This window comes from Capricornis sumatraensis, chromosome 6, assembly GCF_032405125.1.
Source record: "Capricornis sumatraensis isolate serow.1 chromosome 6, serow.2, whole genome shotgun sequence".
NCBI lineage: Eukaryota > Metazoa > Chordata > Mammalia > Artiodactyla > Bovidae > Capricornis > Capricornis sumatraensis.
The window spans coordinates 73,886,618-73,914,480 of NC_091074.1; the positions used below are offsets into that span (position 1 = coordinate 73,886,618).

The window sequence follows — 27,863 nt, forward strand, 5'->3', positions numbered from 1 at the left end:
CAGGGAATCAGACGACAGACCTCAAGAGAAGGGCTGAGTGCTGAGGATCAGGAGGAGCAATAGGGCCCCAAGACAGAATCAGGATGACTCTTTCATTTGTTTTTATTTGGCTTTTCAAGCTTGGATTGTGGGGGTCACAGCTGGTAGACAGGGAAGCCAAGAAGGGACCACTGAGAGTGACGGGGCTGGGGGAGGGGAGAGGGGAAGGTTCCAGTGAGGAGGCTGGAGCCTGAGGCACAGAGCAGGAGCTGAGGGGCTTGGTGCATCACCGCATGGTTTGCCTCGGGGAACCAAGCAGGAACAGCAGCAGGGGCCAGGTCTGTGGAGGCCCAAAGGCTGTGCCCAGCACAGACGAGGCGGCAGCCTGCAGAGACTGGTGTGGAAACTGGGTCTGTGGAGGAGTGGACGTGGGCTCAGGGAGCGGTGTAAGAGCAGACATGGGCTCAGGGTGGGGTGTGAGTCTCTGGATCTCTTCGATCCAGTTGGTGAAGTAGGCGACATTGGTGAAGATGCTGGGGTAGATGGGGTGTCGGCAGTCAAAACCCCAGCTGGCCAGCCCCATCAGAACCCAGGAACCGATGAAGTCACAGACGAGGGGGCCCCCGGAATCGCCCTAGGAAAGAAATGGGAGTTCACGTGAGTGACTGAGCCAGTTCTGAGAAGACCAGGTAGCAGGGTGGGGCTTATGAGTCTCTGCCCTCCAGCCTCATTCTGTGAAATTCCAAGCACCAACTTCCCACTGCAGATCAGCCCAATTAAGCCATGCAGGCAGGCACTGGAATCATGCTTCAGGAAGTCCTGATTGACCCTCAAAACAATCACAGATCTATATCCATCAATATATGGATCCTATGCCCAGGGAGGGTGTGGTGGCCAGGGACAAAGCACTGTCCAAGGCCGAGAAGGGACAGACAGCTGCAGGATCTGAGCTCAAGAAGGCTGGTCTGAGAGTGGAACCAGCTGAAGCTGCTGCAGACCTGGATCTTGCAAATTCTGAGCTGCAGCAGCACATGTCCACCCAGGTCCGCCTCCTTTTTCACTCAATTCGTCAGTCCTTTAGTTTTCTCTCAAATTCTTGGTTGAGCATCTTCAGAAAGTGCCCATACCCAGGCCTGGGGGAGGCAGCCTGTATTACTCAGAGAGCAATGAAAGCTGCTAGGGTCCCCTGAAAGCTGCTAGGAGTTACTGGAGTCTTGAAATGCTGTCAGGGCAGGACCACCTGGGTGGAAATCTCTCACTTCATCACCCAAAGGGAAGGTGTCATCCTTGGAGGCAGGGTGAGAGGAGCAGGATAGCTGTGCTTGCTGCCTTCCATACACTTGTCTAACACGCACATCCAGCATCCAGGGAAGCTTCTGCCCTGGGCACAGGGGTGAAATGTCAAGGTTCCTCTTTCATGGAGTTATTGTAAATAAGGCAACCAGCCTGTCATTGTCAGATGTGACATGTGGAAACAACACATGGAAGGGACAGGAGAGGAAGGGAAAGGCATTTCATAGGGTGGAAACATGGAGCTTTCCCAAGCTGAGAGTCCAAATGGGACAACCCAACTTTCTGATGCTGGAGCAGAGGGAGCAGTGAGTGCAGACGAGGAGAGGAGGGATGGCCAGGTGGGTGGGAGGAAGAGCAATGACATATGGGAAGCGAGGGGGGTAGACGGGACTCGGATTCCCAGGGCCTTATGGTGGGGGTTGGAGTTGACGCCCATGGAGAACTGAGCCTATCTCAGGGAGGCGGTGTGGAGGGGAGGTATAGCCCCGGGGTCTCCAGCATTCAGAGGTGGGCAGGGAGGGGACCAGGTGCAGAGTGGAGTAGCTGGCTGGTCCTGGTGCCCAGGAAATGGCAGTGACACTTGGTCAAGTGCCGAGTGAGAGGAGGATTTGGGGCCACGGGTGTATCTGGCAAGACAGGTCCCCAGGGACATTGGCCATGTGGCTCTGGTGGTACTGGGGACACTCCTGGGTAGAGTGAGTTAGATCCAGGGCTATTAGGAGGAGTCTCTGGGGGAAAGGAGGCAGAGAAACTGGGCAGTAGCGGGAAGGAGAGTGCCACTGCACATTTATACGAGAGCCGTGAAAGCGGAGACAAGACATGGAGCAAGGGAGCCTCTGGACACCCAGAGCTCCAGGAGGGACTGGGTACAATGGGCCAGGAGGCTCAGAAGAGATGGAAGATGTCCACTGGACTGGGAAGATGAATGGCATTTTGTCCAACAGAATGCTTTGAAGTTCTCAGTGAAATAGGAAGCAAGCTCTCCAGCTGAGAGGGAGGGGTGGGGGAAGTGGTGACTTGAAGGAAAGAGAAGGGTACATGGTGTGGCTAGCCAAAAGTAACCCTCAAGGATGGCCATCCTCATCAGCAGAACCTGGGGCTATGTTACCTTACGTGGCAAAAGGGACTCAGCAGCTGTGATGGAGTCGAGGATCAGGAAATAGGAAGATTATCCTGGATGATCTGGTTGGATCCAGCATAAACACAAAGGTACTCATGAGGAAAGAGGGAAGCAGGAGGTCAGAGTCAGAGGAGGAGATGTGATGACAGGAGCAGAGGGAGGAGCAACGTGATTTGGTGGCGCAGGAAGGGGCCATGAGCCGAGGAATGCTGGGGACCTCTAAAAAGATAGAAAAAGCAAGAAAACGTTCTCTCCTAGAGCCTCCAGAAGGGAGCAGCCAGGCCCACACCTTGATTTTAGACTCTGACGTCCAGAAATGTAAGATAATACATTCTGTTGTCTGAGCCACCAATTTAAGGTGATGTCACCAAAGCACCAAGAAAGTCACACCAGGGGCTTCTTGGACATTGGGAATGTGCCATCATCAACTCAGTTCTTCCCTTCTGGTGTCCCCACCTGGGTTGCCCTTGGCCTTCCCCACAGTGTACCCTCCCTGAGCTGTTCAAGGCCAGGGGAAGGCCTGGTCCCTGTCTACCACAGGCCTCCAGGATTCGTGCAGATAAGCCTCATGGTTGCTGATATTATGGTGAAATCTGGGCCAGTCTGTGGGAGATGGGAAGGGCTCCAAAAGCCTCCTGCACCCTAGGGAGCTCTCAGCACTAGTGGGAAGCCCCAACACTAGTGTATCCCATGGAAAGTGAGCTGTGGTTTGCACTATTGAAGAGACAGAGCAAACCAAGGCAGTGTGTGTGTGTGTGTGTGTGTGTGTGTGTGTGTGTGTGTGTGTGTGTGTGTGTGTTGTGTACTGTGTGTATATGTGTTGGATGGGGCCAGGGCAGTGAATTCTACCTTGGGTGAGAGGACAGGTCCAAGACAGGCCCAGAAGAACAGGTACAATCCTGGTAGAAGGAGACAGAACAGGCCAGGATATTGAAAGCCAAAACTTGCTAGTTCAGCTTCAGTTCAGTCACTCAGTCATCTCTGACTCTTTGTGACCCCATGAATTGCAGCACGCCAGGCCTCCCTGTCCATCACCAACTCCCGGAGTTCACTTAGACTTGTGTTCATTGAGTCCATGAAGGCATCCAGCCATCTCATCCTCGGTCGTCCCCTTCTTCTCCTGCCCCCAATCCCTCCCAGCATCAAAGTCTTTTCCAATGAGTCAACTCTTCGCATGAGGTGGCCAAAGTACTGGAGCTTCAGCTTTAGCATCATTCCTTCCAAAGAAATCCCAGGGCTGATCTCCTTTAGAATGGACTGGTTGGATTCCCTTGTAGTCCAAGGGACTCTCAAGAGTCTTCTCCAACACCACAGTTCAAAAGCATCAATTCTTCGGTGCTCAGCTTTCTTCACAGTCCAACTCTCACATCCATACATGACCACTGGAAAAACCATAGCCTTGACTAGACAGACCTTAGTCAGCAAAGTAATGTCTCTGCTTTTGAATATGCTATCTAGGTTGGTCATAACTTTTCTTCCAAGGACTAAGAGTCTTTTAATTTCATGGCTGCAGTCACCATCTGCAGTGATTTGGGAGCCCCCCCAAAATAAAGCCTGACACTGTTTCCATTGTTTCCCCATCTATTTCCCAAGAAGTGATGAGACTGGATGCTATGATCTTCGTTTTCTGAATGTTGAGCTTTAAGCCAACTTTTTCACTCTCCTCTTTCACTTTCATCAAGAGGTTTTTTAGTTCCTCTTCAATGTCTGCCATAAGAGTGGTATCATCTGCATATCTGAGGTTATTGATATTTCTCCCGCCAATCTTGATTCCAGCTTGTGTTTCTTCCAGTCCAGTGTTTCTCATGATGTACTCTGCATAGAAGTTAAATAAGCAGGGTGACAGTATACAGCCTTGACGTACTCCTTTTCCTATTTGGAACCAGTCTGTTGTTCCATGTCCAGTTCTAACTGTTGCTTCCTGGCCTCCATACAGATTTCTCAAGAGGCAGGTTAGGTGGTCTGGTATTCCCATCTCTTTCAGAATTTTCCGCAGTTTATTGTGATCCACACAATCAAAGCCTTTGGCATAGTCAATAAAGCAGAAATAGATGTTTTTCTGGAACTCTCTTGCTTTTTTGATGATCCAGTGGATGTTGGCAATTTGATCTCTGGTTCCTCTGCCTTTTCTAAAACCAGCTTGAACATCTGGAAGTTCATGGTTCAAGTATTGCTGAAGCCTGCCTTGGAGAATTTTGAGCATTACTTTACTAGCGTGTGAGATGAGTGCAATTGTGTGGTAGTTTGAGCATTCTTTGGCATTGCCTTTCTTTGGGATTGGAATGAAAACTGACCTTTTCCAGTCCTGTGGCCACTGCTGAGTCTTCTGAATTTGCTGGCATATTGAGTGCTGCACTTTCACATCATCATCTCTCAGGATTTGATATAGCTCAACTGGAATTCCATCACCTCCACTAGCTTTGTTTGTAGTGATGCTTTCTAAGGCCCACTTGACTTCACATTCTAGGATGTCTGACTCTAGATGAGTGATCACACCATCGTGATTATCCGGGTCATGAAGATCTTTTTTGTATAGTTCTGTGTATTCTTGCCATCTCTTCTTAATATCTTCTGCTTCTGTTAGGTCCCAACCATTTCTGTCCTTTATAGAGCCCATCTTTGCATGAAATATTGCCTTGGTATCTCTAATTTTCTTGAAGAGATCTCTAGTCTTTCCCATTCTGTTGTTTTCCTCTATTTTTTGCATTGATCGCTGAAGAAGGCTTTCTTATCTCTTCTTGCTATTCTTTGGAACTCTGCATTCAGATGCTTATAGCTTTCCTTTTCTCCTTGGCTTTTCACTTCTCTTCTTTTCACAGCTATTTGTAAGGCCTCCCCAGACAGGCATTTTGCTTTTTTGCATTTCTTTTCCATGGGGATGGTCTTGATCCCTGTCTCCTGTACAATGTCAACAACTTCAGTTCATAGTTCATCAGGCACTCTACCTATCAGATCTAGGCCCTCAAATCTATTTCTCACTTCCACTGTATAATCATAAGGGATTTAGGTCATACCTGAATGGTCTAGCAGTTTTCCCTGCTTTCTTCAACTTCAGTCTGAATTTGGTAATAAGGAGTTCATGATCTGAGCCACAGTCAGCTCCTGGTCTTGTTTTTGTTGACTGTATAGAGCTTCTCCATCTTTGGCTGCAGAGAATATAATTAATCTGATTTCGGTGTTGACCATCTGGTGATGTCCATGTGTAGAGTCTTCTCTTGTGTTGTTGGAAGAGGGTGTTTGCTATGACCAGTGCATTTTCTTGGCAACACTCTATTAGTCTTTGCCCTGCTTCATTCTGCATTCCAAGGCCAAATTTGCCTATTACTCCAGGTGTTTCTTGACTTCCTACTTTTGCACTGCAGTCCCCTATAATGAAAAGGACATCTTTTTTGGGTGTTACTTCTAAAAGGTCTTGTAGGTCTTCATAAAACCGTTCAACTTCAGCTTCTTCAGCATTACTGGTTGTGGCATAGACTTGTATTACCGTGATATTGAATGGTTTGCCTTGGAGACGAACAGAGATCATTCTGTCATTTTTGAGATTGCATCCAAGTACTGCATTTTGGACTCTTTTGTTGACCATGATGGCTACTCCATTTCTTCTGATGGATTCCTGCCCGCAGTAGTAGATACAATGGTCATCTGAGTTAAATTCACCCATGCCAGTCCATTTTAGTTCACTGATTCCTAGAATGTCAACGTTCACTCCTGCCATCTCGTTTGACCACTTCCAATTTGCCTTGATTCATGGACCTGACATTCCAGGTTCCTATGCAATGTTGCTCTTTACAGCATAGGACCTTGCTTCTATCACCAGTCACATCCACAGCTGGGTATTGTTTTTGCTTTGGCTCCATCCCTTCATTCTTTCTGGAATTATTTCTCCACTGACCTTCAGTAGCATATTGGGCACCTACTGACCTGGGGAGTACCTCTTTCAGTATCCTATCATTTTGCTTTTTCAAGGAGTGGTGGCTGTGCGGGCACAGGAGGGCCTAGAGGAGCCATCCCACGCTGAAGGTCAGGAAGGGTGGTGGAATGAGATACTCCTCATCCAAGGTAAGGAGCAGCAGCTGTGCTTTCCTGGAGCAGCCGTGAAGAGATACCCCACGCCCAAGGTAAGAGAAACCTAAGTAAGATGGTAGGTGTTGCAAGAGGGCATCAGAGGGCAGACACACTGAAACCATACTCACAGAAAACTAGTCAATCTAATCACACTAGGACCACAGCCTTGTCTAACTCAATGAAACTAAGCCTGCCCTCAGGGCAACCCAAGACGGGTGGGTCATAGTGGAGAGGTCTGGCAGAATGTGGTCCACTGGAGAAGGGAATGGCAAGCCACTTCAGTATTCTTACCTTGAGAACCCCATGAACCATATGAAAAACTTGCTAAGTACCTACTGAATGTCAGGCACAGTATTAAACTTTCTACAGGGACCCTATTAAGAGGAGGCTGTTAGCAACGCCATTTCATGGGTGAGGAAACTTAGCTAAGGTCACAATCCCAGTAAATGACAGATCGAATACTGAAACCAGGGCTCTCCTGCCCTGCAGTCTGAGCATTGAATGCCTCTGTGGCCTGTCTCTCCTCAGACCTGTTTCTGAGTGCCCTGCACAGGGGGAGGGGTACTTCCAAGGAGAGGAGAGGGGCCTGGGTTTCAGGGTGGGGGCTGGAGCAGGTGATGCGGCAGCAGATGAGTCTAGATGGAGTGTCTCAGGTAGGCTGTGGTGACTGAAAGGCTAAGAGAGGGAGGAGGGGGGTCATCTAATGCCTTGGCTCTTGGGGGTCCATCTCAGTGCTGTCCTCAGCCTGGGACGAAACGAGAGGAGGAGTGGGCTCAAGGGGCCCTATGGATGTCCAGCAGGCAAGGAGACAAAGGGTTCCAGCCCTGAGCTCCGTGGGCATGACCTCTGCAGGCTGGAAGGGAGGTCTCGGGTGACAGCAGATGGGGACTCAGGGTCTGAGCCCTTTGTTTCACCTTCAGGTGCAGCTGACTCTGTGAGAAGGACAGGCCAGGCCAGACAGCCAGACAGTTCATACCACTGGCTGTGGACTGGGAACCAAGAAACCTGGGTCCACCTCCTACAAGGAGGGCAAGGGGCCAAGCTTCTCCCCTCTGGCTCAGCAGCTCACTGGGCCGCCATGAAAACAGCTGTCTGTGAGGCCATCCTGTGGGCCAGGTGCATCTCATCCCTCCTATGTGCATTTCCTGGCATGCCAAAGCATATCACCACAGACTGGCTAACTCCTCTGAAATCAACAGAAATTGATCTTCTCACAGTTCTAGAAGTCAGACGTCTGAAATCAACTATCTGTGTCTCTCCGTCTTTCTATGAGAAAACAAGTCACTGGATTTAGTCAGTTCAGTCAGTTCAGTCGCTCAGTCATGTCCGACTCTTTGTGACCCCATGAACTGCAGCACGCCAGGCCTCCCTGTCCATCACCATCTCCCGGAGTTCACTCAGACTCACGTTCATCGAGTCATTGATGCCATCCAGCCATCTCATCCTCGGTCGTCCCCTTCTCCTCCTGCCCCCAATCCCTCCCAGCATCAGAGTCTTTTCCAATGAGTCAACTCTTCGCATGAGGTGGCCCAAGTACTGGAGTTTCAGTTTTAGCATCATTCCTTCCAAAGAACACCCAGGGCTGATCTCCTTTAGAATGGACTGGTTGGATCTCCTCGCAGTCCAAGGGACTCTCAAGAGTCTTCTCCAACACCACAGTTCAAAAGCATCAATTCTTCAGCGCTCAACTTTCTTCTCAGTCCAACTCTCACATCCATACATGACCACTGGAAAAACCATAGCCTTGACTAGACGGATCTTTGTTGGCAAAGTAATGTCTCTGTTTTTCAATATGCTATCTAGGTTGGTCATAAATTTTCTTCCAAGGAGTAAGCATCTTTTAATTTCATGGCTGCAGTCACCATCTGCAGTGATTTGGGAGCCCCCAGAAATAAAGTCTGACACTTTATTTCCACTGTTTCCCCATCTATTTCCCATGAAGTGATGGGACCAGATGCCATGATCTCCGTTTTCTGAATGTGAGCTTTAAGCCAACTTTTTCACTCTCTTCTTTCACTCTAAATTCAGCAAGGTCTCATCTTGTGATTCTCAACAATCGTCTCTGCAAAGACCTAATTCTAAATAAGGTCACATTCTGAGATTTAGAAGACACAAATTTAGGAGACACTATCCAACCTACTATACTATCCTTGCAACAATCCCATGACGGAGGCCTCAACACCCTACGCTATGAATGAGGACACAGGCTCAGAAGTTGAAAAGACCACCCAAGGTCACATGCTGGTGCAGTGTCTCTAACTCCCGAACCCTAACACTTCCCCTCCACTCTACGACACCATCTATGGAAGAATCAGCACATGATGCCAGCTTGGGAGCCTGGGCCCTGAGGATGATGTGGTAGAGGTCAGGTTAGGCTTGGAATCAGAACACAGGGGCCCAAGTTGTGGTGTCTTATTTTAGGGTAGCCACTTTCCCTCTCCAGGCTTGTTTTCTCACCTATAAAAAGGCACCACAGAGAGTGGAAAAAAAGCTTCACAATCAAATATCCAACAGTGGGACTTCCTTGGTGGTCCAGTGGTTATGAATCTGCCTTCCAATGCAGAGGATGCAGGTTCAATCCCTGGTGAGAGAACTAAGATCCCACATGCCCCAAGGCAGCTAAGCCCACATACTGCAGCTGCTGAGCCCATGCGCTCTGAAGCGCGCATGCTGTAACTAAAGGGAAGCCCACACGCTGCAATGGAAAGCCTGCCTGTCACAACTAACACCCAGCCAACACAGGCAAAACAAACAAACAAAGCAAAACCAAAACCCCCAAAAACAAATATCCAGCAGCAGACTGATATCTGGAATATGTAAAATGCACAAAGAGCCCCTAAAGGAAGAGACAGGCAACCCAACAGAAAAGTGAGAGGGGAGAAAAACCCTGAAAGGAAATGTTACAGAAAAATATGTCCAAAGATAGTAAATATGCAAAAGTACATTTAATTCATCAACCACAATAATTATGAAAATAAGAAAAGACGGAAAGTGCTAAGTATTGGTGAGAATATGAACTCTCATCCACTGCTTGAATGAGTGGAAATGGTGAACCACTTTGGAGAAGGTTGGTAACATCTGCCAAAGTTTAATATACATGTACCTTTTAATCCAATAATTCTACTCAAGGGTTTTGTGAAATAGAAGATAAAACATTTGGAAGTGAAATGAAATGAAAAATTTGGAAAGTACAAAAATATGCATTACAGTGTACCTGATCATAGGATTCAGTGGACAGAGGAGCGTCCGATAGAGTAAGAAGACTGAACACACTACAACTACAGGCAACAGTATGGACGAATCTCACAAATACAACGTTAAGACAAGAAAGGTTGACAACTGGAAATACATTCTATTTACAGAACATTCAGAATCTAATCTAAGGTATTACAGGTGAAGATGGTGGTTTGTGTTGGGTGTTGGTGACAGGAAGGAGGTGTGAGCGGGGCCTCTGGGGTACTGATCACATGTTGCCTCACTATGTGAACATTTATCCAACTTATGAAAAGAGCATGGATATACTCTTTTGTATGTATGTTACACTTCAATAAAAACTTTAATATATGCCTCAAGAATAGATGCTGTCGATGCCCTCATGTGCAAGGGAGTTAGGAAGGGGGGTTGACCTGGGGGACACTGCCAAGGGATGGAGCCCAGGAAGACGCATGGAGGAGGAAACGGGAAGTCCCAGGGGCTCCACAAAGAGAGCAGAGGCAACACAGCCCCTCCCCAGAGAAACCGAGGCCCTGAGACCAGCAGGGGAAACAGAAAGGACCTTACTCACTTGGCAGATGGACTTTCCTGTGGAGAAGTCCCCAGCACACAGCATGTCCTCCTGCACAGAGAGGTTCTTGCCTTTCGCAAATCCATATAACATATTACAGAACTTGTTCTCAATGAGGCTCACCTTACCCTCCTGGAGATGGAAGGGTTTGAGCAGAGGTGCTGTGAGGATAAGAAGAAAATCAGGGAAGGATGCTGTAGCCGAGCTACAGAGCTCTGCCTTACCAGTCAGCACTGCCCCTCAACATGAGGTTTTCTCTGCACAGCTGAGCTTTCATCCTTGTTTCAGTCTTCTACCTATGCCTAATAAGCCCTCCCGTGTTTCTCAAACGTTTCCAAACTCATCCTATTCCCTCCACCTATTTCATAGCAACAAACTACACTCCTCCTATTCCACAAAGGAAAAAGGCAAATCCCTCCAACACATGCCACTCACTGGTGCTTAGCAACCATTCACCAATCTATCTACCCTGTCACAAACCATCTCATCCACTCACCTTTTGTCTATCATTAACCTGGCTTTCCATTCACTTGTCCCTCCATCCATCTACCTATCTTTCCTCATGTCCCATTCACCCACTCACCCTTCCATAAATTTGCTTATACACTCATCTCTTCATCCATCCCTCCATTCTCGCCTCCAGCAATAGACCACTCACTGCATCTCTCTCCACCACCCTTTCACCCACCCGCCCAACCATCTTCCCTTCCACCCACTCATACTCCCTCCTTCTCCCATCCATTCTCTCATCCAATCACTGATTTATTCATCATTCAATTACTCATTTATTGCTCTATCCTCGTGCTAAGTATCTTTTAACTAATGATACAGGGGAATATTTTAGTTGCGGCAGACAGGGTAAATGAAGTAAATAAATAGCATTACTTTAGATCTAATAAGTGGTATAAAGGAAATATAACAGGAAGATGTGCCATTAGGGGTTGCCTATTTTAGCTCACATGATCAAGTAAACTCCTCAGAGGGGCAGCTGAGTTGTATATGTAAAGAAACAAGTCATGACAAGGTTAGTTGGGAGAGTAAATGCATCCAGGGAGACAGCCAAGGTGGAGACCTGAGGTGGGAATGGCCTTGGCATCGTCAAGGCAGGAAGGAGGCCTGCTGGCTGGGGTGGTGTGGGTGAGGGATGCAGCAGGAGGTGAGAGAGAGTAATGGGGCCTGAGAGCCAAGGCAGGGAGTTGTGACCTTATTTTAAGTAGAAATGAGAAGGCACTGGGGGTGATGAGCAGGGAACTGGCATGACTCCTGCTCTAAAGCAAATACTCAAACGGCTACATGGAGAGTAACATAGAGCACACAGGGTGGGAGCCGAGATCAGTCTGGAGGTCCAGGGAAGAAGCACCCAGGGCAGCAGTGGGATACCTACCAGGTGCCAGGCCCTGCCTGGGGCACGGACTGGGATATTGAAACAAGAAAGACAGGGTCCCTGTCCTCAGGAGGAACCAGTCTGTGTGTGTGTGTGTGTGTGTGTGTGTGTGTGTGTGTGTGAAGTGTGAAGTGTGGTATACATGTGTGTTGTGTGGGTGGTGTGAGAATTCTGGGGACCTAGTTGTTTGTCCTATGATTATTGAGTGTTAACCGACACACTAATAGGCAAGGACCAGGGATGCTGGAACATCCCACCTAATGAAGCAGCATCTGTTCAAAATGCCTGCAGCACCTCTGTAGAGAAACACCATACCAAATTATGACCCTACAAATAATGACAAATAAATATTCTTTCCCTCCCTAATTTGGCATCGTAAGCATTTCACCAAGTCATAGACACTCCTTTCTTTAGTGGAGACTCTTGTTCATAAGTTTTGGTCTCCTTTTCTTCTCTTTCAATCTTAAAAAATACAATTTTTTCATGTTACTCAGTTTGTCTAACAAGTCTACAAATTAGATAGATGACCTGACCTGGGAGAAAACCAAAGTGAGGTCTGGAGAGTGAAACCTTCTCAAGTTGTAATAATTCTAAATTGATCAGGCAGACTCAGAGGTCAGAGGTCATATTTGAGTTTTTTTCCACTTTTCCAAAGCACCTCCTATGGCACTGGGAAATCAGAGAGTTTGTCAGTGACCTGGAAGGAGTCAGGCCCCAACCATGACCTTTGAGTTAGATCAAGTCATCTCAGATCTATGGTTGATTTAAACCTTGGAATCAAGAACCAGAAAGACTTCAAGAACTCAGATTCTTGATTCCAAAGTCAAATATTCCCAGACTTCAGAGTTTTACACTTAGGGAACACCAAAGCTTTAGAATCACACACTTTCAGAATTAGAACTAGAATGGTTCAGTCCTCTGGAAATGAAGCATAGTGGGCCAAGGGGACCTTTGCCTGGGGATGCCTCAGGTGGAGACACACCTCTCTTTTTTGCCCCTCTGTCCTTCTCCCCTTCCTCCTCCTCCCCATTCTCATCCCCCCTCCAACTCCCCACATCCCCTTACTTTCCTCGTTGAGCATCCCCCAGCCAGTTATCCAGCAGGATGAGTTACTGGGGAGCTTCATGCCAGGGACTGGGAGGCAGGCAGGGATGACGTAGGAGGTGAAGTTCACAGGAAAGCGCAGCTGCAACATGGCAATGTCACTCCCAAAGGGATGTAACTTCTCGAAGTCTGGGTGTGTGATAATCCGGCTCACAGACACCTCCCGGGTCTGAGGGGTGTGCTGGTACAGCTGGGTGCTTCCTAGCAGAACCTGGTAATTCTCCGGGGCTTTGGATTTCCTGGAGGAGGAAAAGCGCACTGCCACCATCATCTCCAAGTGGGGACTAGCTCTTTCCCTGCATCCTCATCTAACTGCCCACACGCCTCTGGACCCCTCCACCCGACATGACACCAGACAGCCTTTGTCTCCCCATTTCTAATGTTCAGGAGCCCTTCTTTCCTGAGGCTAATTGATACCCTACTTACAGTTTCAGACATATGGCTGGCTTCTCCATCACACACTAGAATTGAGGAAGCACTGAATCCTTGTTCTGGAAAGGTCCTTGGTGAGGTCATTAAATGAAGGCCTTCTGATTGTACACAGCAGGCATTCTGGCTCAGTTCAGGCTCTAACTTTACCCTACCCGAGATGCCATACAACCCACCTTCTGGCCCCACACTCCTGTTAACCATCCCCTTTCTCTAAACACATCCATGCCCAAGGCCTGCTTCTCCACTTAGTTCCAAGGACAAAAGATTTGTTAAATAAATGAGCAAATGGGTGCAGGAAATGGAACTTTGCCTTGTTCCCCCAACACAGGTGCTGAAACTTCCCACCTCCCTGACTGTCTTCACAGCTCATCTACTTGCAGACCCTCTCTCATGTTCCCCTCACCCAACCCTTCCCCTCCAGCAAGGCCTCCCTCTCCACACATCTTCTCCTGATCCCCCACCTCATCTGCTCTGCCCTTCTCATCCATGCTGGGCTTTCCCTTCTGACAGGATGGAGACACGGTGAGGTGGGATTTGCCACCCCTGATGCCACCAAGGGTCTTGCACGGAGCATGGCACAGAGCGGGTGCCGATAAACTCTGAGCCCTCAAAGCTCCAGTGCCCAGAACTGGGCTGTGATGCCTGAACTCCCTAGTGACCCCTCCTCATCCGTTCAGAAGCCAGTCACTGAGCCAGCCCCACCTGGCTAGGTGAATTAGACTCTGAGCAGCCCTGTCACTCTCCCAGGGAGCCCACCTCCCCCTTATGCAGCCTGGCACCACGGCTCCCTGCATGCACGCCAGTGACTGTGACTCCTCCTGGGCACAGTTTCGCAGGACTAATAAGAATCTCCCAGCTGCTGGCCACACATGTGGTCCCAGGCCCCCGCCAAGAGTCTGACACCTGGAAATATGGGGACACTGAGAAGAAGCTGTGGTCTGAGATGGGTCCACACCACATGGCAGTGAGGACTGACACTGCCGCTTTCCTGAGGCACACCTGTGTTGGGGAACGGACACAGGGGCCAAGGGCAGAGCATGAGGAGGATCTGGGCAGGTGAGCAGGGAGGACAGTCCAGGTGGAGGGTACACAGCCCAAAGGCAGGAACGACATGCCTCTGAAGGCCACAGACTGCCCAGAGGAAAGCCCAGAGGAGCTGACATGGGACACCATCCCCCTTTTCTCATCTTCCCCTGCATCCCCCTCCCCTGCCAGAGCCTGCGCTGGCAGCCTAGGAGGGAGACTCACTTGAGAAAGCAGTGGGCAGCGGAAAGAAGCCAGCTGGAGTTAATGAGGACAGCTCCACAGATGTGCGAGCCCTGGGACCGCAGGCTGGCCTGCCACGGCCACTGGCCAGCCTCCACGTCCCGGCCACCATAGATCCTCCCCATCACCTTGGATTTCCCGCACACCGTGGAAACTCTGCTGCCACCTACAATAGAGACACTGTTGGTGCCCCAAATGTCACAACCAGGAAGCTCTCCCCACTTCACAGATGGGAAAACCAAGGCCAGGCGTCTAGCAGTCTAGCCAAAAGGCCAGGCGTCTAGTGGTGTAGCCAAAATGACAGGACTCTGCCTTCACTGGCTGCCACTGAGGACTGGACAGCAGAGCACAACACATCAAGCCCTGTGGGGAAGAGGACCCAGGGGTCTGGGGGGTGGGACAAGGAGGGACCAGCTCACAGGAGCGTCTCCAGGCAGGTGGACATCCTTGAGCAAGGCTGCCGAGCGCTGGGCATGGCACAGACCTCACTTCCCTCACCTCGCTCGCCTCAATGCCTTGTCTGGTAGATCAAAGAACTAAAGGTCTCAGAAGTTACCAACATTACTTTCTCAAGATCACGGCTTCTAAGGGCCTGTGCTCCCTCCACTCTACCCCATGTCTTAGGGAGGAGACTTGCAGGCAGAAGTTGTGGTGCTGTGTGATCTGGGGCAATTCACTCCCCTCTCTGACTCTGCAGGAGTCTCCATGTCTAAAAGAAGAAGGAGTGGGCTAATGGGGACAGCCTGGTTCTAGGACTCACACTCGGGAGGGCAGGAGTGTGCCCAGGCCCCCTGAGACCGGCATCCGGTCTAGGGCCTGAGCTCCCAGGGCCTCAGTGAGGGGAATGACACCCCTGGTCCCTGGACTCAGGCCTGTTCACTCAGTAGTCCTAGAACTTTCTTCCACCCAGCCTCCAACCTCCAGGGCAGACCCTACTAGTCCCCACTCCCACAGCCCCACAAAGGAATTGGGTCTCTTCCCTCCCAGAGGCCTCACGGTGGAGGGCCTGACCCACCTGTGTGGAGGGGATCTCTGGGCTGCCTGGTTGGAGGGAAGGCCAGAGAAAAGATGATACTTAGTGACTCACCAGGCCCTGGTCACAGCCGGCCGCCCACAGGCCCTGTAGGCTAGGAGATCTTGGCCCGAATGGAGGCCCAACTCACCTGTAGCTCCCGGAGCCAACCGCTGTGCTCGCCAAGTCGGAGCGCCGCCCCTCAACGCTCCCCCATCGCCTGCAGTCGGGCCGGGGGCGGCCGTGGCTGGGGACCCTCGCAGCTCCCGGGTGGCCACGTTCAGCAGCAGCAGCCAGAGAAGAGCCGCGGGCTGGCCTAGGCGTTGGGGGATCCCCGCCTCCCCGCCCATTGCCAGGGTTACTGACCCCAGCCTGACCCCACCCTGCTCTGGCCCCGCCCCAGACCAACCCCAATCCACCCCTATCTTCTTGAAAACTTTATAAACAGCGCTACTTTTAATTTTTAAACCATCAAGTTCATTTATACAAAGGACAAGTCAATGATTTTCAGTAAATGTTTTAAAAATTTATTGATTTATACTTAAGTAAACCTTTTGTTTTAGAACAGCGTTAGATGTGCGGAAAAACGGCAAAGATGATAAAAAGAGTTCAAATATTCCTCCTCACCCGTTTCCCGCAATGATCAGATCTTGCATTACTCTGCACGTTTGTCACAAGTAGTGAGCCGGTACTGATACATTAATATTAACCTAAGTCCATTCTTTTTTTCTTTCTTTTTTCAATCTTTTAAGTTTAAGGTGCGTAGCATAGTGATTTGGAGAAGGAAATGGCGACCCACTCCAGGATTCCTGCTTGGAGAATCCCAGGGACAGAGAAGCCTGGTAAGCTGCCGTCTATGGGGTCGCACAGAGTGGGACACGACTGAAGCGACTTGGCAGCAGCAGCAGCAGCATAGTGATGTGCCTTGGGTGCACCATGAAATGGTCATCCTGATAAATTTAGTGAACCCACATGGGTACAGAATTAAAAAAATAGGAAAAAAAATGTGTTTCCAATGATGAGAACTCAGGATTCACTCTAATAAGTTTCCTGTATAATATAGGGCAGTGTTAATTATATTTATCATGTTGTATATTACATTCCTAGTACTTAACTTATAACTGGAAGCTTGTTTCTTTGACTATAGCTATCTAATCCCTACCTCCCCATTCCTGGCTTCTTGTAACCACAAATTTGATATCTCTTTTTCTGTGGATTTGTTTTTGAAGTATAATTGACCTACAATGCTGTTAGTTGCTATTACACAACATAGTGATTGGATATTTCTGCACATTTCAAAATAATAGGAATAGTTATGATATGTCACCATACAAAGGCATGACATAGTTATTCACTATATTCTCTGCGGTGTTATTTCTTACCCATTTCATACTCATTTATTTGGCAATTAGAACTTAAAAATATATATATATATATATATATTTTTTTTTTTTAATTTATTTTGGCTCCACTGGGTCTTTGTTGCTCCACGAGGGATTTGTCTAGTTGTAGAGAGCAGGGAGTAGGACTCTTCGTTCTGGTGTGCAGGCTTCTCATTGCTGTGGCTTCTCTTGTGGAGCACATGTTCTAGGGCATGGAGGCTTCAGTAATTGAGGTGCACTGGCTTAGTTGCCCCATAGCACATGTTGTCTTCCTGGATCAGGAATCGAACACATGTCTGCTGCATTGGCAGGCGGATTCTTAATCACTATACCACCACGGAACTCTTGCCATGGGAACTTTATACCTCAATCTCCCTCAGCTTTTGCTTTCTTCCCCCCAGTCTTCTCCCTTCTGGTAAACACCTGTTTGTTCTCTTTGTCTATAACTCTGTTTATGTTTTGTTATGCTTGTTCATTTATCTTTTAGATTCCAAAAGAAGTGTAATCATACAATACTTGTCTGTGTCTGACTTATATCACTTAGCATGACAGTTTCTGGGCTTCCCAGGTGATGCTAGTGGTAAAGAACCCACCTGCCAATGCAGGAGACATAAAATAAGCAAGTTCTAACTCTGGGTAGGGATGATCCCCTGGAGGAGGGCATGGCGATTCTCCCGCAACTGCCCCAGCACAGTATTCTTGCCTTGAGAATCCCATGGACAGAGGAGTCTGGTGTGCTTCAGTGCTCAGCTTTCTTTATAGTCCAACTCTCACATCCATACATGACCACTGGAAAAACCATAGCTTTGACTAGACAGGCTTCTGTTGACAAAGCATTGTGTCTGCTTTTTAATGTGGTGTCTAGGTTGCTCATAGCTTTTCTTCCAAGGAGCAAGCGGCTTTCAATTTCATGGCTGCAGTCACTATCTGCAGTGATTTGGGGGCCCCAAATAAATAGTTTCTCACCGTTTCCATTGTTTCCCCATCTATTTGCTATGAAGTAATGGGACCAGATGCCATGATTTTAGTTTTCTGAACATTGAATTTTAGCCAACTCTTTCACTTTCATCAAGAGGCTCTTTAGTTCTTCTTCGCTTTCTACCAAAAGGGTGGTGTCATCTGCATATCTGAAGTTATTGATATTTCTCCCGGCTATCTTGATTCAGGCTTGTGCTTCATCCAGCCCGGCATTTCACATGATATACTCTGCATAGAAGTTAAATAAGCAATATGTGTGAAAGGACCCTCATCTTTCTGAATCATTGCGTTGTTCCTATCAGGTGGGTCAAAGAATTCCCATCACTGTTGGGGATTCCCAGCAGAAATCATGCAGATGGATAGAGGGATGTCTGTACCTTAGGCTCGTGGGCACTCCTTCAGCATTTGTGTGGTGGGTCCTGGCATCTGGGCTCCTAGAAGGGTGGGTCTGGTGGACAGATGGCATGCAGAGGAGAACCTTCAGAGGTGTGTTGTTGGTGTAACAGGCAGCAGTCAAAAGTCATGGTGCTTCCTGGATAAGAGGTCAGATAACCAAGTGCTCTCTCAGGAAAAGGCCCTGAGAGTCAGTTGGACAGCTCCAGGTGTTGCTGGCTATTCTGTGGCACAGCTGATGGGCAAGGACAACTCCACATTGGGTCCAGGTGGTGAAAGTCTACAAGTCTTGTGTCCCTGAACCCAACTTCCCCAGGAGCTGTGGGGACTTGAGTATCAATCTGGTCAGCTGTATCACTAGGTCTCAACCAACCTGTGTGTGTGTGCTCAGTCATGTCTGATTCTTTGCAACCTCATGGACTGCAGCCTGCCAGGCTCCTCAGTCCATGGGATTTCCCAGGCAAGAATACTGCAGTGTGCTTCCATTTCCTCCTTCAGGGGATCTTCCTCACCCAGGGATCGAACTCAGGGAACCAGGGATCAATCTGCACTGCAGGTGGATTCTTTCTTTTAAGGCACCAGGGAAGGCCTGCAACCAGTCTAGCTCCATGGAAACCTAACTTCTCAGGGATACACAGGACCTCTGGGGATCAGTGAACTGACAAGGATGAAGGTGGGTGTTTTGCAGAAAGTTTTCACTTTCGTCTCAGGTTCAAATAATTTCTTAACAAAATAAGCCACTTGTTATACATAAATAAATAATACAAAAATTTATTAGAGAATTATCTAGCTTTCTTTCAATATACTAATGTTAAAAGAGAAGAGAAATAGAAACAGCAGAGGATACATCACCGAATTGGGTTTTGACCAACATTCAGAATTAACCGCACTGGGAAGTCCCCTGACACAGCATATCTGGAGTCCTAGTTGGGAAAAGTTCCCAGGCAATGCATCTGCTTCATGAGTGAGACTTCAAATATTGCAGTTTGGGATTCCAGTTTATAATCCCAGGATGCAAACTGATACCATCATCAATCTGTGAGCAATTTCAGCTAGGTTTCACACTAATGCTATTTGTTTGTCATGTAAAACTTGGAATATTGTTAAGCCTGGGGCTTGGTTGGCCAGTGTCCCTCCGGAGGCTCAACAATTTCAAGACTTGTCTCCTGTCTTGCCTATGGTTCTGCACAGCTTGCACTCACAATAGGCAATCAAGCCACTCAAGTCAGTGCTGTGTCCAAGTAAGTTAGAAGCAAGGTCAGAAGCCTGATCTGCTTTGTCTCTGAAGCCTGATCAAGACTATTTATTTAATTTCCCTAGTAGTAGGGAGGCTTTGTTCCTGAGAGAGAGCATTGCTCCTGCTGCTGCTAATTCGCTTCAGTCGTGTCCGACTCTGTGCGACCCCATAGACGACAGCCCATCAAGCTCCTCCGTCCCTGGGATTCTCCAGGCAAGAACACTGGAGTGGGTTGCCATGTCCTTCTCCAGTGCATGAAAGTGAAGAGTGAAAGTGAAGTCTCTCAGTTGTGTCCGACTCTTAGCGACCCCATGGACTGCAGCCTACCAGGCTCCTCTGTCCATGGGATTTTCGAGGCAAGAGTACTGGAGTGGATCGCCATTGCCTTCTCCAGAGAGAGCATTAAGGACTGAGATTTGGAGAGCCTGGGGAGTCCCGCTCTGAGGAAATACAGTTCTGACATTCTCAAATCCTTTAGACATGTTCTCCATTCTTTTCTGAAGGCTTAGGATTCTTCTAGCAGTGGAAGCTCATCTCAGTTTCATGTTTCCTTTATAGGATGAAGTGACCCATTTTTTTAAAAACTATTCAACAGGAATTCGGCAATAAGGATCTCATGATCTGAGCCACAGTCAACTCCCAGTTTTGTTTTTGCTGACTGTATAGAGCTTCTCCATCTTTGGCTGCAAATAATATAATCAATCTGATTTCGGTATTGTCTATCAGGTGATGGCCATGTGTAGAGTCTTAAATTCAGACTTAAATTGAAGAACGCAGGGAAAACCACTAGACCATTCAGGTATGACCTGAATCAAATCCCTTATGATTATACAGTGGACGTGAGAAATAGATTTAAGGGATTAGATCTGATAGACAGAGTGCCTGATGAAGTATGGATGGAGGTTTGTGGCATTGTATAGGAGACAGAGATCAAGATCATCGAAAGAAAAAGAAATGCAAAAAATCAAAATGGCTATCTGAGGAGGCCTTACAAATAGCTGTGAAAAGAAGAGAAGCGAAAAGCAAAGGAGAAAAGGAAAGATATAGCCATTTGAATGCAGAGTTCCAAAGAATAGCAAGGAGAGATAAGAAAGCCTTCCTCAGTGATCAATGCAAAGAAATAGAGGAAAACAACAGAATGGGAAAGACTAGAGATCTCTTCAAGAAAGTTAGAGATACCAAGGGAACATTTCATACAAAGATGGGCTCAATAAAGAACAGAAATGTTGGGGACCTAACAGAAGCAGAGGATATTAAGAAGAGGTGGCAAGAATACACAGAAGAACTATACAAAAAAGATCTTCACGACCAAGATAATCACGATGGCATGATCACTCACCTAGAGCCAGACATCCTGGAATGTGAAATCAAGTGGGCCTTAGGAAGCATCACTACGAACAAAGCTAGTGGAGGTGATGAAATTCCAGTTGAGCTATTTCAAGTCCTAAAGATGATGCTGTGAAAGGGCTGCACTAAATATGCCAGCAAATTTGGAAAAGTCAGCAGTGGCCATATGACTGGAAAAGGTCAGTTTTCATTCCAATCCCAAAGAAAGGCAGTACCAAAGAATGTTCAAACTACTGCACAATTGCACTCATCTCACATGCTAGCAAAGTAATGCTCAAAATTCTCCAAGCCAGGCTTCAACAGCATGTGAACCATGAACTTCCAGATGTTCAAGCTGGTTTTAGAAAAGGCAGAGGAACCAGAGATCAAATTGCAAACATCCATTGGATTATCAAAAAAGCAAGAGAGTTCCAGAAAAACATATATTTCTGCTTATTGACTGTGTGGATCACCACAAACTGTGGAAAATTTTCAAAGAGATGGGAACACCAGACCACCGGACCACTTGAGAAATCTGTATGCAGGTCAGGAAGCAACAGTTCGAATTGGACATGAAACAACAGACTGGTTCCAAATCGGGAAAGGAGTACGTCAAGGCTGTATATTGTCACCCTGCTTATTTAACTTACGTACAGAGTACATTATGCGAAATGCTGGGCTGGAAGAAACACAAGCTGGAATCAAGATTGCTGGGAGAAATATCAATAACCTCATATATGCAGATGACACCACCCTTATGGCAATAAGCAAAGAAGAACTAAAGTGATGGAAGTGAAAGCGGAGAGTGAAAAAGTTGGCTTAATCTCAACCTTCAGAAAACTAAGATCATGGCATCTGATCCCATCACTTCATGGCAAATAGATGGGGAAACAGTGAAAACAGTGGCAGACTGTATTTTTTTTTGCACTCCAAAGTCACTGCAGATGGTGACTGCAGCCATGGATTTAAAAGATGCTTGCTCCTTGGAAGAAAAGTTATGACCAACATAGACAAAATATTAAAAAGCAGAGACGTTACTTTGCCCACAAAGGTCTGTCTAGTCAAGGCTATATTTTTTCCAGTGGTCATGTATGGATGTGAGAATCGGACTATATAGAAAGCTGAATGCTGACTAATTGATGCTTTCGAACTGTGGTGTTGGAGAAGACTCTTGAGAGTCCCTTGGACTGCAAGGAGATCCAACCAGTCCATCCTAAAGGAAATCAGTCCTGAGTGTTCTTTGGGAGGATTGATATTGTAGGTCAAACTCCAATACTTTGGCCACCTGATGTGAAGAACTGACTCATTTGAAAAGACCCTGATGCTGGGAGAGATTGAAGGCAAGAGGAGAAGGGGATGACAGAGGATGAGAAGGTTGGATGGCATCACTGACTCAATGGACATGAGTTTGAGTAAACCCCTGGATTTGGTGATGGACAGGGAGGCCTGGCGTGCTGCAGTCCATGGGTTCTAAAAGAGTTGGACATGACTGAGTGACTGAACTGAATTGAACTGAACTGTTTCAACAGGAAGCTGCAACGCCATCAGATGGAGCCATGTGATCAGTGTGGAAATCAGCTGACCCCACAGCCACCTCCTGCCTCCCATGGATTCACCCAAGAATTTCTGAACCCTCTTAACGGTGAGTCTTCTGGCCTTTTCTCCCTTATTGTGAATCCTCCTGCTAACAAAACATTCTGTGGAAAATTAAGAAAAGCAAACCGTAACTATAGTTGGAGTCTGGAAGGTCTGTAGAGGGAGCTCTCATGCCGTGTCATTCATCCTCAGTTACCCAACAGGAAGAAATAAACCTTGCATTCCCAAACAAGAAGTGCAGCCACATCACCACTCCAGCTGGAGGAGGAAGACTTCCCTTTTGGCCAGCCACAAACCCAGCTAATAGAAAATTCTTCAGTTTAGCTAAAGAGAAGCCATTGTCCCCTGAATGTTTTCTTTCTTCTGCTGAAGTTACACTTTTTCCCATGCTGATGACTTATTCCGTTGTCCTGCCCTCCTTACCTTAAAAGCCTTCCATGATGTGTAACTCCTTGGAGCATCTCCCTGTCTTCCAAATGAAGTGCTGCCTGGTTTCATGAATCAGTTCTAGAGTCCATTTATTTTAAATTTGAAGTAAATCTTCAAATTTACTTTTTACTTCAAATTTACAAATTTTTCTTTCTTAATGTGCTGGTGACAGCGATGGGATCTCAAGGGAATTTCTGATGACATTTAGAGACAAGGAGAAACAACTGTGGTGCCCACACATCCTCTGAGTTCACTGTTTTTCTTGCCATTCACAGAGATTGTTAGTAAGCTCCTCTTGGTTTGCACTCCATTCTCTTTGCATTTGTGCCCCTAATCTAATTGGCTTTCCTTTCAGGGAGGTTTGGGTTGGCTGGCAGATCATTCTGCCTGAGGCCAAACCCATAACCTATTAGATCAAATTTCCAGTGCACAGTAACATTTCTTGGTTGTTGCCAATCTATTTTTGAGTGGTAAACCCTAGCCCCTAATTTTGTTTGCTAGATCCCAATTTGGGAACCGCTGACGATGTAGTTTCTACTTCCCCATGTGTTTGGAATCAGTATCAGCCCAGCTTCTGTGCTCAGAACTGTCGGTGGCAGCTATAGGTCTCCATTTTGCATGGAATCAGTTTGTAGTCCCCATTTCTAGGGATTTGCTGGTTTTATCATTTTACCCAATACAAGGTTCTCTGAGAATTAGTGATTGTGCACGCCAGCCTTATTTTGGCCAGGCCATAGTAGCATCTCTCGGGTAGTGTTGATGTATTATGGCATAGGTTTGTTTGTCTTGTTTGGGGATGACAAAGGCTAGCTAAAGAAATGGGAGCCTAATCCTACTGAGCATGTCACCTTCTGGCACAGCTGCTTATTTTATATTTTATATGGAAGAGCTATAGACCTTGAGGCTATAGATATTTAGAAAGATGGCAAATTTTTACTAATATTGATCTAGAATTATAGTAGTCATTGTGGGGAGTGTTCCAGGTAGACAAGATTGTTCATTTAAGGAAAATCCTAGAGAGCACAGGATCCCAAATTGGACAAAGTGAAGGAGATGCCTACTTTAATTGACATGTAAAAGCTTACAGAAGGTTTCAAGATTCCAAAATAGCTTCATTTAAGTACTCAGTACAAAAAGCTAAGGAATGCATTGAAACATGTGCATTACCATATGTAAAATAGTTAGCTAGTGAGAAGTTGGTATATAACACAGGAAGTTCAACCTGGTGCTCCTTGACAACCTAGAGAAGTGGATGAGTTGGGGTGGGAGGGAGGTTCAAGAAGAGGTGGATAAATATATATATTCTCATGGCTGGTTCACTGCCGCGGCCAGCACAAGCAAGAGTTGCACCTGCACAGGGAGAGAACGGAGCGTCCCCGCTAAGAAAAATAAGAGAGAGACAAAAGATGGGGTTGAGAGGATCAGACCACAATTGGCTGATGCCTTTCTTTATTAGGCTATAGTATTTATAGGATAATGTACGTGACTTAAGACATGTACAAGATTATTTTTTAACCTCAGGATACAATCACTAGACCCTTACCATTGTGTACAGAGTATACTAAGTAATCTGTCTTCTATGACATGTTGCAGGACACCCTGACCTTAAGGGCTGTAAAAACTCTTCAAGGGTGGCGGGACAGGGAGCTTAGGAACAATGCCTAAGGCTCTGCATACCTGCCGAGCAGCTCCCAAGACTTAACCCTTTACGGGCGGTCCCCCGCAGCTCCCCTCTCTTTATTTTTTTTTTTAAAAGCTCCATAAGGTGTCGGTGTTGCAACATGTTTTTATGTATCAGAATTTTCATGTGTAAGAATTTTTTAACAATACTACAAATAAAACAAGGAGCCAAACAAATCACGATAAGCACAACAATCAAAACCGCGCCCACAGCAATTATGCTTCGCCACAGTGAATGCAAGCTAGGGAAGTTAGAAAATAAATTTTGTAAAAAATTGTCAACAGTATCAGCTATGTTTAGAGTAGCTTTAGGAGAATTTTTAATATTAAGAATTTCATTATGTAATTGCAATAGGTCTAGAGAAACATTAGTATTAAACCAAATTCCTTGTAGATGTTTTTTCACCTTATCCCATGGAAAGTCAGATGCATTATAAGCCTTTTTTGTAACACAAATCCATTTATAATTAGCATGACATTGAATTTTCATGCGAAAGCTAATGCTCTGAACTTGTTCTCCTAGAACTCTAACCACATCATATAAAGCTGATAATCTATCTTCTATTTTTCTATCTATATCTTCTTGTGTTCTCATTACTTTAGTAACGTTATATGACAAGGAATCTACAGTATGAGCAGCTTGAATGGATTGTGCCAGAGATACAGAAGCAGTAACAGCAGTTGCTATAAGGGTGATTAAAGATACTATACCCAGAACAATCAGGCTCACACTTTTTTTAGTGCGGTTAAGAGCCGTGTTAATGCGTTGTAGCAATTTTAAAGCAGTCTCGTCATACCAAGCTTCAGTTATTTCAACTGGTAACATTACAAAAGCAGGTTGTTTTACTATTATAACTTGTTCTCCTTTTGCAACACCTCTTATGCAATTGGTAAGTATGCAATTAGAACAATTTAAATGATAAATATTCAATGACAATGCTATTTCCACATGGCTTTGTATCAACATAAATGGGTAAGGGACACAAGCTCGGGGATATAAAAACCCCGTAACTCCTACATTACCATATTTACTCCCACTGATATTGGGTTGTAAATATAGACTATTGCCATGACAAAAAGCAGCCAAAAGTTTCCACAGTTCTGTTTGATATGTGTGAGCAGCGTTTACAGAGAGAATGGGTGGATGCTGTCCTCGATATTCAGGAAAATCAGGTTTTCTTCCAGGTGCCCAATCTCATAAAAAGGTGGTATTGGCATTGTTGATGTTGTACACCGACGCAACCCGGGCTCGACATAAAGTCCAAGGAGTGTCTATTCCTATGCGGATGCTTAGATGTTTGCCACAAAACGGAATGTCGAGAGGTCCAGTTCCGTCACAGTGCGATCTTTTTCCGGTTTTTTCATCAATGCCAGAAATAGTCACTTGAGGATAGGATATATCAGCTGACACCTGTATACAGTGAGGATGCTGTAATTGATAAGAAAAGCACATAGGATATTGCGTAGTAAGACCATAAAAGGAGATATTGGCTTGTTGCTGAAAAAGTACCTCTTTAATGTTTTTTCCTTGTAATGTCGCTGCCATAGCAATGCCTTGCATATAGGAGGGTCCAATGTCAGCACAAATACGAATATAATCAGACAGATCTGCCTTCTTTCTATAAGGTCGTAAAGCAGCTTGACAGGCAGAGTTAGCGTTTTCAAAAGCCAATTGTTTTGCTAATACCATCCCAGCCTTTTCATCTGACATTATCTTACCTATAGTATCTAAGAGTCGTGCCATGAAGTCCTGATAAGGCTCATCAGGTCCCTGTCGGACCTTTGAAAGATCTTCTGTCTTAGTACTGGAGCTAGGGAGTTTTTTCCATGCCTGTCGGGCTGCATTTGATATTTGTGCATATGCACCAGGTAAGAAATTAAGTTGAGTATTAGTAGCCTGGAAAGCGCCTTCACCAATCAACATTTCATAGGTTTGTATACCTTGCTGCCGATTAACATCGGCTATACGAGCACACTGTTCAACATATTCAGATTTCCATAATAAATAATCTCCCCCCGAAAGACAAGCTCTAGCTATTTGTTTCCAATCATTTGGGGGTAGATTCTGAGTACCCAAACTTTCTATCATAGCAACAGTGAATGGAGCGGTAGGACCGTATTGTGAGCAAGCAATCTTTAACTCTTTCAATTGCTTGAAAGGCAGCGCTTCATAGAAACGCTGGTTATTATGTTCAAAGACAGGAAAAGCAAGAGAAAAATCGGAGACAACCTCACCAAGTCGTTGTGCTTGTCTCAATGCCTTTTGTAGCGGAGACACATTTTCAGATGGCGGAGGAGGAGGCCCCGGAGGGGGATCGAGACCAGCAACTACGGAAGGAGCATAGCCAGGGGGAAGAGGCGGAGCAGAAGGAGATTTGGAGTTGTTACTAGGAAGCTTGATTCCTGAGTTTTGTAAAGCAACAGTGAGATTTTTTAAACATTCAACCAAATCATCTTTAGATGTTGACGCCCCCTTTTTGTTGTGCCAAAAAACCCCAATCTTCTTGATGGTATTTAGCAGCCTCTTCGTCTAATTCCGCCTCATCTGTGGAGGAAAGTGAATCATCATTATCCGGCGGACGCGATAAGTTACAAAACGGAGGGTCACCTTCAATTCCCTTGGGAACAGCATACTTGGGCTCCGAATCAGGAACATGAAGAGGATTTTCTTCCTGTTTTAACAAATTTCCTAAACGTTTTAATTCATCATTATCAAAGTCCAGGCAATCACGAATTAGTGTCCAAAAGGATAAAGTTTCTACAGGAACCTTTTCAGGGCCATGTAAAGTATAATGAGTCCGAATTTGTTCCCCTACCTTCTTCCACGTCTCTAAACTTACTGTGCCTTCTCTGGGGAACCAAGGGCAAACTTCCTCAATAAATGAAAGAAAATTGATTAATTTAGGTTTGGAAATAGTAATTCCCCGGTGTTTTAACATTACAGATAACATATGTGCAAACAATTGACGACTATGCGTCTGTCCCATATTTATACTCTCAACTATATACCTTACTACTCCTCCTTAATTTAAGTCACTTGTATACTTATATACTCACTCTTTTCAGCTTAATAAGAGTAGTGGCGAGGAAAACTGTCGAACTGCCCCACGTTGGGCGCCACCTGCCGCGGCCAGCACAAGCAAGAGTTGCACCTGCACAGGGAGAGAACGGAGCGTCCCCGCTAAGAAAAATAAGAGAGAGACAAAAGATGGGGTTGAGAGGATCAGACCACAATTGGCTGATGCCTTTCTTTATTAGGCTATAGTATTTATAGGATAATGTACGTGACTTAAGACATGTACAAGATTATTTTTTAACCTCAGGATACAATCACTAGACCCTTACCATTGTGTACAGAGTATACTAAGTAATCTATCTTCTATGACATGTTGCAGGACACCCT

The 27,863-nt window shown here is 46.4% G+C and overlaps 2 protein-coding genes across 2 annotated transcripts; both read right to left on the reverse strand.

Annotated features, from left to right (window-relative positions):
• Positions 1-265: 265 nt before the first annotated feature.
• On the reverse strand, positions 266-16,095 carry LOC138080747 (putative serine protease 47). Its single transcript, XM_068973612.1, has 6 exons — positions 16,067-16,095; positions 15,591-15,889; positions 14,410-14,593; positions 12,691-12,968; positions 10,242-10,402; positions 266-613 (listed from the first exon to the last, which is right to left on the reverse strand). The coding sequence occupies exons 1-6, from the start codon at positions 16,093-16,095 to the stop codon at positions 266-268; spliced, it is 1,299 nt and encodes a 432-aa protein (XP_068829713.1).
• An 8,391-nt stretch (positions 16,096-24,486) lies between these two features.
• LOC138080749 (uncharacterized) lies at positions 24,487-27,447 on the reverse strand. The gene is given in 3 exon segments (XM_068973613.1): positions 24,487-24,525; positions 24,528-26,936; positions 26,938-27,447. Coding segments are annotated over 3 exon segments (2,958 nt in total).
• Between the last annotated feature and the right edge of the window lie 416 nt (positions 27,448-27,863).